Source organism: Malania oleifera, chromosome 2 (genome assembly GCF_029873635.1).
Source record: "Malania oleifera isolate guangnan ecotype guangnan chromosome 2, ASM2987363v1, whole genome shotgun sequence".
Lineage (NCBI taxonomy): Eukaryota > Viridiplantae > Streptophyta > Magnoliopsida > Santalales > Ximeniaceae > Malania > Malania oleifera.
The window spans coordinates 149,507,814-149,516,675 of NC_080418.1; the positions used below are offsets into that span (position 1 = coordinate 149,507,814).

An 8,862-nucleotide genomic window follows, 5' to 3' on the forward strand; every position below is an offset into this window, starting at 1 on the left:
CTGATACCAGTTGTTGGGGAATAAACCGACCTGGAGTAATAATCACGCACAAAAAAAAAATCATACACATCCACAAGGAACACCGGATTTACGTGGTTCGGTCCAAACTGACCTACGTCCACGGGAGCACACCACTGCACTATAATCTGGGAGAAATAACACACGGAGGAGCCACTGCTCAACTCTCTCTCTCACCACAACTCTCTGCTCTCTGCACTCTGCAATACACACACTCTCACAACTCTCTGCTGCACACACACATATATATACAAGAGGGGGGAGCAATATTCAAATATGGTGGCTTGCAATTTCAGCAAAGCCTGCAGAGCAGGTGGCCGTTCATCTCCAGTGTCAAAGATGGTTGCTGGTTTTGGTGCGGCTGTCTGCGGCTCCACACCTGCGGAATTCAACAGTCCTTACAACTAGGGCAAATCTTATTGAGCTTATGTTAATTGCTAAAAGTAAGACAACAATATCATACTAAATGAATTATATTATCAAACTCACATAACCAAAAAAATAGAAAAAAAAAAAGCAAACATATATAAACTTGTACTATATATTATTCGTATTTATCACAAAAGTTCATAATATTTCGGACCCGAAATGAATAATATCACTGAGGATGAAAAATGATAATGTCTATCCAACCAAGCCAGCATTGATTTTGAATTAAACTCTATCCATGCCTTTGGTACGTGGCAATCCACATCTAACTTAGGTCAAATTAATTGGACCACCCCACTATGCAACTTTGGACCCATTCTCCATCACATCACGTGACAATGCCCCATCCCCATTTTAGCCTCATCGCCTCTATCAAATTAATATTAAATAATTCAATTATTACTATTAAAATGTTTCCATCCCAATTTAGAAGAAATAATTCAAATGACGTTATGGGTTTTATTGAATTTTTCATTTGTCAACAGAATAATAATAATTTTCCAAAATAAAAGTCCGTATTCCAAAAATTGCCCGTGGATCGTTCTCTGCATTTAATGGGTCATAAGCGTCCCAACATACATTTCACGTCTCCGCAAGTCTTCGCTTGCTTCTAACGGCGCCACGTTCTTTTACACGTGGCGAGCTCCCATTGGATTGCGCGGATAATATTCACCGCTTCTCGTCGCTATAAATACGTTTCCCGTTTCTGCCCCCAAAACCGAACTTCTTCTAGAACACAACACCGTAGCTCACTCAGACGATCCAGATATGGAAGCTGCCGATGCCGAGTTGCTCCCGGGTCTCCCGCCGGAGCTCGCTCTCGAGTGCCTGACTCGGTTGCCCCACACCGCCCACCGAGTCGCCTCCCGGGTGTGCCGCCGGTGGCGCGAACTCTTCCGGAGCCAAGATTTTTACAGCCACCGGAAAAAATGGGGGTATACCCACAAAGTCGCGTGCTTGGTCCAGTCTCTTCCGGCCATATCCGGCGGCGGGGCCGGCGCCAGAAAGAAAAGCAGGTCCCCGGCGTACGGGATCTCCGTGTTCTACCCGGCGAGTGGGTCCTGGGTCCGACTAGGACCGGTTCTGGAGTACCCAAATGGGCTTCCCCTGTTTTGCCAGGTATGCGGATCGGAAGGGAAGCTGGTGGTCATGGGCGGGTGGGATCCGGCGAGTTACGAGCCGGTGACAGACGTCTTCGTGTACGATTTCACGACGGGTCAGTGGAGGCGAGGCCGGGACATGCCGTCGAAGCGGTCGTTCTTCGCGGCGGGCGCGGGGGGCGACGGGGTGGTTTACGTCGCCGGCGGACACGACGAGAGCAAGAACGCGCTGAGTTCGGCGTGGGCGTACGATTTAGGGCGGGACGAGTGGCGCGAGTTGACTCGGATGAGTCGGGAGCGGGACGAGTGCGAGGGGGTGGTGGCGGGGGACGAGTTCTGGGTCGTGAGCGGATACGGGTCGGACATGCAGGGCGGGTTCGAGGGGTGCGCGGAGGCGTACGAGGTCGGAACGGGGAGATGGCGGCGCGTGGAGGGCGCGTGGAAGGCTGGGCGGTGCCCGAGGGGGTGCGTTGGCGTGGGGAAAGGAGGGGAGCTGGTGGAATGGGGCGGGTTGGAGGCGTTGGTCCGAGTGGGGACGTGTGGAGTGAGGATGGGTAATCGGGTACTGTTGACAGGGTCAGAGTACGAAGGTGGGCCACAGGGGTTCTTTTTGGCGGAAATGGGCGAAGGAGAAAATGGTAAATTGGACAGAGTGGATGTGCCCAGTGAGTTCTCCGGGTTTGCTCAGTCAGGCTGCTGCGTTGAGATCTGAAAATTCAAAATTGAAGAGAGAGTGTGTAAGAGAGGCATTTTGATATGTAATATACTTTTTTCCTACACGATATGAAAAATACGTGCTGCCTTTTTTTTTTGTTTTTTTTAATTTGGAGGCGTTTTGATATGTAATATATATTTTCTTGATATAAAATTATACCTGCTGTGTTTCTTTTTTCTTTTTCTTTTTTTTTTTAATTTTCAATATTGTTCAATAAATAGAATTTTTTTTTTTTTTTTTCCGAATACTTTGGGTGTTTTGGGCATACATGCCAGACTAATCAACGTCTACGCCAGCTGTGTCAACAGTCAACACGTAAGAGATAAATCTGGACATGCACTGTAGGATTTGAACTTCAAATCCACAATTATAAACAATCTTTGAAAACCTCTTTACCACTTGAACTAATGGCTGAGGATTCAAAGGAGGGCAGCCTAAGAAGAAGGGCACTGCCCATATTGGATAATGGGACCATTCAAACGGCTCAAATTTTCTCTCATGCCAAACAAGCCATCTTAATTTAGAGTAACCCGTTTTCCATATAAAACCTCTAATTTAGAAGTTTTCAATTCCAATGTGAAATTTTTTCTTTAACAAATAAAAGTCAATTTGTGTTTGTAAGGTATTATCCATTTTGGCCAAACGGTAGATTTGGTTTTATATTATATTTTGTGTAAAGCTTGATAATCCTTTTTGAAATCTAAGGGGTTTTCATTTTAGAAGATAAATTTGATTTTTTTATGTACTATAATCTTCAATTATTTTGTTTTGAAAATATTAAGAAAAAAAAATCTTAGAATTAGTGCCAGAGGTTTTTGATTTGTCTAATGCCTAAGCTAGATTTGATGGGAATTCTTAGTAATGATATTTTATATCCATGTGTTGGAAGAAAAATGACTGGAACAAGTGGAATTTATTTTATTTTTTATTTTCTTATCACATGGATTATGATGATCCTAGTCAATTCTTAGGTAGTGTCTCAAATATATATTTTAAAATTAAAATTAAAATTTATAAGAAAAATAATTCGAGCGATCAAGCCATAGCGTAAATAAAAATCTAGAAATTTAGATTTGAATTTATATAAATTTAGAAGAAACTTAATATAATTTTATATTATATTTTATATAAATATAAATAAAAATAAAAATAAATAAATTTCATGCCCTCAAATGCATAATTATTCTATAATCGAAAGATAAATTCAAATCTTTGGTGGAATTTATGTAGATTTTTAAAAATATTTAGTATAATTATATATTATATTTTGTCCAAATTTAGATGAATAAAAATAAAAAAATACAAAGTTATTTTGATATCATGAAAATTTAATGTTGAATTTAAATTTAAATTTATGTAAATTTAAAAAATATATTATAAAATTATATTAATTTTTAAAAATACTTATAAATTTAAATCTAATGGGATAGAGTTCTACTCAGCTCCACATCACATGGAGCCTACTCCTCCTTGGATCATTCTCTTTTAATGTATTTATCCAAAAAATAATTGAGAAGACCACTATGCGCCATGTGGCATCATATGGTGTTCATCCATGTGTAAATAATAAATATTTATATTTAAATAAAAACATTAGATTTGTCAAAATATATATATTAATTATTATTAAATAAATATTTTACATGTGTGTATTTTCTTTTTCATATTTTTGTTTTTTACAATCAACTTTGAAGTGAACGAAAAAGGAAAACACTTTCATTTAAGCAATCTAAAATTAGTATGGAAGTTTATAGTGTGTACAAGGCCATATTTGACACATGTTGTGAGCGTGGTAAGTAAGTTTCTCTCTAATCCAAAAAGACAGCATTATAAAGTCGTCAAATGAATATTCAGATACTTGCGGAGTACATCAGATTATGACATCATGTTCGGCAAGCAACAAGGTTGTCCTTAAGTTATGTGATTCGTTAATTCTAACTATGCAGGGGATATGGATGATAGAAGGTTTACAACAGGTTATGTTTTTACCTTTGTAGGGGGACTTATATGTTGGAAATCCATGGTTCAATCTTTGGTAGCATTGTCCACGACTAAAGTTGAGTATATGGTAGTTGCTGAAACTGTAAAGGAAATCTTATGGTTTAGTGATTTAGTCAAAGAGCTGGGATTACAGTAAGATGAAGTTGTGCTACAGTATAACCGTTAGAGTGCTATTTACTTAGCAAAGAATCAAGTGTACCACGCTAGAACCAAGCATATTGATGTGAGGTTCCACCAGGGTCGGGAGTTGATTACTTCGGGTGAACTTGTATTGGAGAAGATTCACACATCTAAAAATGCAGCAGATATTTTGACAAAATCCAAGACTAATGAAAAGTTCAAGCATTGCTTGAACTTACTCCATGTCTCCAATTGATAGAAAGGAGACAAACCCAATTGAGCATTTCAAGTTTAAGGTAGAGCAGTTAGATATATTTTTTGGGTTCTCCTAAGGTGCGTATAATCGTCAAGATGGAGATTGTTATTTATGGTGTGACTCTTATACTTGGGATTTTATAAACAAAGTGTTGGCCTAATAAGACTTACAATTTTTATTTTGATGATAACAAATCAATGATGTATTTAATATAGTTCAAGTGAAAGTTTTTCAGAAAAAAAACAAAGTCTAAAGGAAGTGACAAAGCTCAAGAGCATAAGGAAGCCTATGGATTAAAAAGAAAATTTGAAGAGGATAATAAAGTATATGGATTACAAAGAGATCTTAAAGAGCATGAAGATTAAAGATATATTGGTGAAAGCTCAAAGAAAAGATTGAAGACTCAAAGATGATGGAAGAACAAGATTGAAGAACAAAAAATCATTTTTGTAGATATTCTAAAAGTAAGTACTTCAAGTTAATTTTAAATATAAATTGATTTGAAGCTCTCAAGATATTCAGAAATATATTTTCATACTCAAAAGAATATTTTAAGAAAAAGAAAAAGTTTTTAAAGAAAGGTCAGGCGACTGCCAAATTAAGAAAATGGTTTTTCAAAAAGTTAGTAGCAAGACAGGCGACTGCCTAAACATGTCAGGTGCCTGTGTGAACAAGACAGGTGACTGCCTTGGTTCTAGCAGGCGACTGCCAGTATTCTAAGTTGAGAGTTTGTTCTGTGACAGGCGACTGCCACTCGAACGTTGGCTTAAAAATTCTTAATGGGAAGATTTTTTAAACAAAGTTTTTGAATATAATTATTTTAAAAAGCTTGGAAACTATTTTAAGGAATCAAGCAATTTTCAAGCAATCAAAAGTTCTTTAAGGCTTCCAAACTCTCTTGTGTTCAACTACTGGTTTGCTACTGATTCAAACTTCAAAGTAAAGCTTTCAAAGTCAGAATCTTTCATATTTTGAAGGATATTTGGTGATTCATACTAAGTATTGAGCTTCAAATTCTTTTATATTTGAATTACTTTGAAGTATTATTGTGCTAATCGTTGTACTAACCTACTCTGCTGTGAGAGTGTTTTCTTGTACACAAAATCTTTCATCTTCTTTCTTATTCATAGACGATTCAGGGTTATAGAATTGTTGGACCAAACGAGAAAATATCGTTTTGGAGAGGTAGGCTCTAGCCTAACGGAAGGAGTGTATTGTAATCGGTATTGTTCCACCCGTCAACGGAACTAAATTAGTGAATCCTTTGGTGGTTTGCCAAAGGCGAGGACGTAGGCTGGGTATAAGCCGAACCTCGTTAAATTTTGTGTCTCTCTTCTTCCTTACTCTTTACTTTTTAGCAAAAACTTACAATCTGCGTGTATGCTTTTAATTGATTAATTCTAAGTGTTTAGTTGTTAAATAGATCGGAGGATAATTTGTTTTTGGTTTGATCAACATTAATTGCGGAAACCGAAAGGGACTACGTTAGTTGATCAACCTAAACTTATTAATCTAAAAGTTTGTTTAAAAGCTAAACATAAGGAAAACTTGTGAGTTTGGAATAAACACAGGGCTTACACAAATTCAGCAGTTCATTACAAGGCTATTGAGATAAAGATTGAGTTTTTATTATCTTAACTGGTTGTGGTTGAATTGTTTTTATAATTAATTGTTGTGATTGATTGATAATTAAGAACTAAAATTAAAATAATTTTAAAAATACCAATTCACCCCCCCTCTTGAGAAGCTATTCTAATTTCACAAAGGAAGGAATAAAAACATAAGGGTACTGCACAGCAGGTACTCATTGACGAGTGCCCTATCCTTGTCGATGAGTAGATATCGAGAGGCCCAAAAATTCAGAATTACTGAGATATCGAGAGCAGAAAAATGAGCTCGTCGACGAGTGGTCTTTTTTGGCTCGTCAATGAGTGCATTTGGGCTGCGAGAAAATATTTGAATTTTGCATTTGAACATTGGGGTGGCTGGGAATTCGAAGGGAAACTTTCGAGGGAGTCTTATTTATGTTCTTCTGGGCGTGTATTGATAGAAGAGAGAGATCATTGTGAAGTGTATTGTGTACTTTGACATTTATTAATGAAATTATTACGCCGATTACTTTCGTGGATGTAGGCTTTGTCGAACCATGTTAATTCTTGTGTTGATTCTTGTTGTTTCTCATTTACTGGTTGTTTTTCATTTGTTTGTTGTTGTTTTACTTATTTCACTATGCATCCTTTATTCGATTATTATTACAATATGTAATCTTGTGTTAATTTTTTTTTTTAATGACCTAGAACGCCAACCTAGACAAATCCTTCGGACCGTTTAGGTGGGCTACCAAATCAGGGAGATAAAAACATTGTTGTGTTGGAGATGTGACTTATATTTTGAGTGGAACATTTGCATTAGGGGAAAGCATAGTGAAGTGAGGAACAAAAAGAGAAGGATGCAGGAGGTAAACCATTGGCGGTTTGAGTGTAACCATCGACGGTTTCAAGCGTGCTGATTGGAGATCAGTAGATTGGGAGTTTTTGGAGGATTTTCCTCCAGGGGATCGCTACACAAGTGTTTTAAATTTAGTAGAAGTCTTTTGTAAGCATAGAATTAGTATTTAATCATATTATGTAACCCTAGTATTGGGTAAGCTTGATGCAAGCTTCACAAAGCTTTGTAAGCTTCACATTATGATAGTGAAAAACAGTCGCTACTCCCGTGGACGTAAGCAAATTGTCAAACCATGTAAATTCTTGTATCTTTGATTGTTGTTTTTGTTTAATTTCATTATTGAGTGATTGCTTGTTTTGTATAGTTCATCATTGAGTGCTTGACTTGCTTGTTCCATTGATTGTTTAATGAGTTTGGGTGAGGTCTTCCGCTGCGCACACTTAGCATCAATAATAGGTATCAAAGCGTTGATTGTTTTCGACTAACATGTTGTCTGCCCATTGATGTATCCATAGTAATTCACTTGTCAATTCTTAGGTAGTGTCTCAAACATATGTTTTAAAATTAAAATTAAAATTTATAAGAAAAATGATTCGAGAGATTAAAGCCATAGCGTAAATAAAAATCTTAAAATTTAGATTTGAATTTATATAAATTTAGAAGAGACTTAATATAATTTTATATTATATTTTATTTAAATAAAAATAAAAATAAATAAATTTCATGCCCTCAAATGCATAGTTATTCTATATCCGAAAGGATAAATTCAGATCTTTGGTGGAATTTATGTAGATTTTAAAAAATATTTAGTATAATTATATATTATATTTTGTCCAAATTTAGATGAATAAAAATTGAAAAATGCAAAGTTATTTTGATATCATGAAAATTTAATATTGAATTTAAATTTAAATTTAAATTTATGTAAATTAAAAAAATATAATATAAAATTACATTAATTTTTAAAAATACTTATAAATTTAAATCTAATGGGATAGAGTTCTACTCAGCTCCACATCACATGGAGCCTACTCCTCCTTTGGATCATTCTCTTTTAATGTATTTATCCAAAAAATAATTGAGAAGACCACTACGCGCCACATGGCATCATGTGTGTATTTTCTAAATATATATTAATTATTATTAAATATATATTTTACATGTGTGTATTTTCTTTTTTATATTTTTGTTTTTTACAATCGACTTTGAAGTGAACGAAAAAGGAAAACACTTTCATTTAAGCAATCTAAAAATAGTATGGGAGTTTATATTTTTTAAGTTTTAATTCTTCATTTATTATTTAGGAGGTTAAATTCATTTTGAAGTTAAATTGTGTGATGTTTCCAATACTAGAGAATCACCAAATCGTGGTTCGTTTGGATCAAAGATTTTGATGGGGGAAAGGGAAGGAAAAGAAAATATGAAGGAAGCTTATTTTTCATTGTATTTTATTTTTGTATCAAATAATATTAAAAATGAAATTTTATTTTAATAAAATTAAAAATTAAGAAAAAATCAAATGTGAAAATGAGTAAACTAAAATTTTATTCAATGATTATATATATATATATATATATATATATATATATATTTTCTTACTTTCCTTAATAACCAAATATGAAAAAGTGGATGGTAATGGAGATGTGTTCCTGGGGTCGGGTTGGCCGAACATCCAACTGATGCATAGAAGCCGTGTCCGCATTTCGAACTTTACCCTAATCAGCGAGACCTCGGGGCGGAGGACACTGATTCATAGGTTTGGTGCCGCACCAGAG

The 8,862-nt window shown here is 35.6% G+C and overlaps 1 protein-coding gene across 1 annotated transcript; it reads left to right on the forward strand.

The window, feature by feature from the left end:
- Positions 1 to 885: 885 nt before the first annotated feature.
- LOC131149741 (F-box/kelch-repeat protein At2g44130-like) lies at positions 886 to 2,438 on the forward strand. Its single transcript, XM_058100452.1, has one exon. The coding sequence runs from the start codon at positions 1,216 to 1,218 to the stop codon at positions 2,257 to 2,259; it is 1,044 nt and encodes a 347-aa protein (XP_057956435.1). The 5' UTR covers positions 886 to 1,215; the 3' UTR covers positions 2,260 to 2,438.
- The last annotated feature ends 6,424 nt before the right edge of the window (positions 2,439 to 8,862 follow it).

Excerpts from the sequence above, each read along its gene's own strand:
- LOC131149741 (XM_058100452.1), top strand. The coding sequence starts at position 1,216 with ATGGAAGCTGCCGATGCCGAGTTGCTCCCGGGTCTCCCGCCGGAGCTC.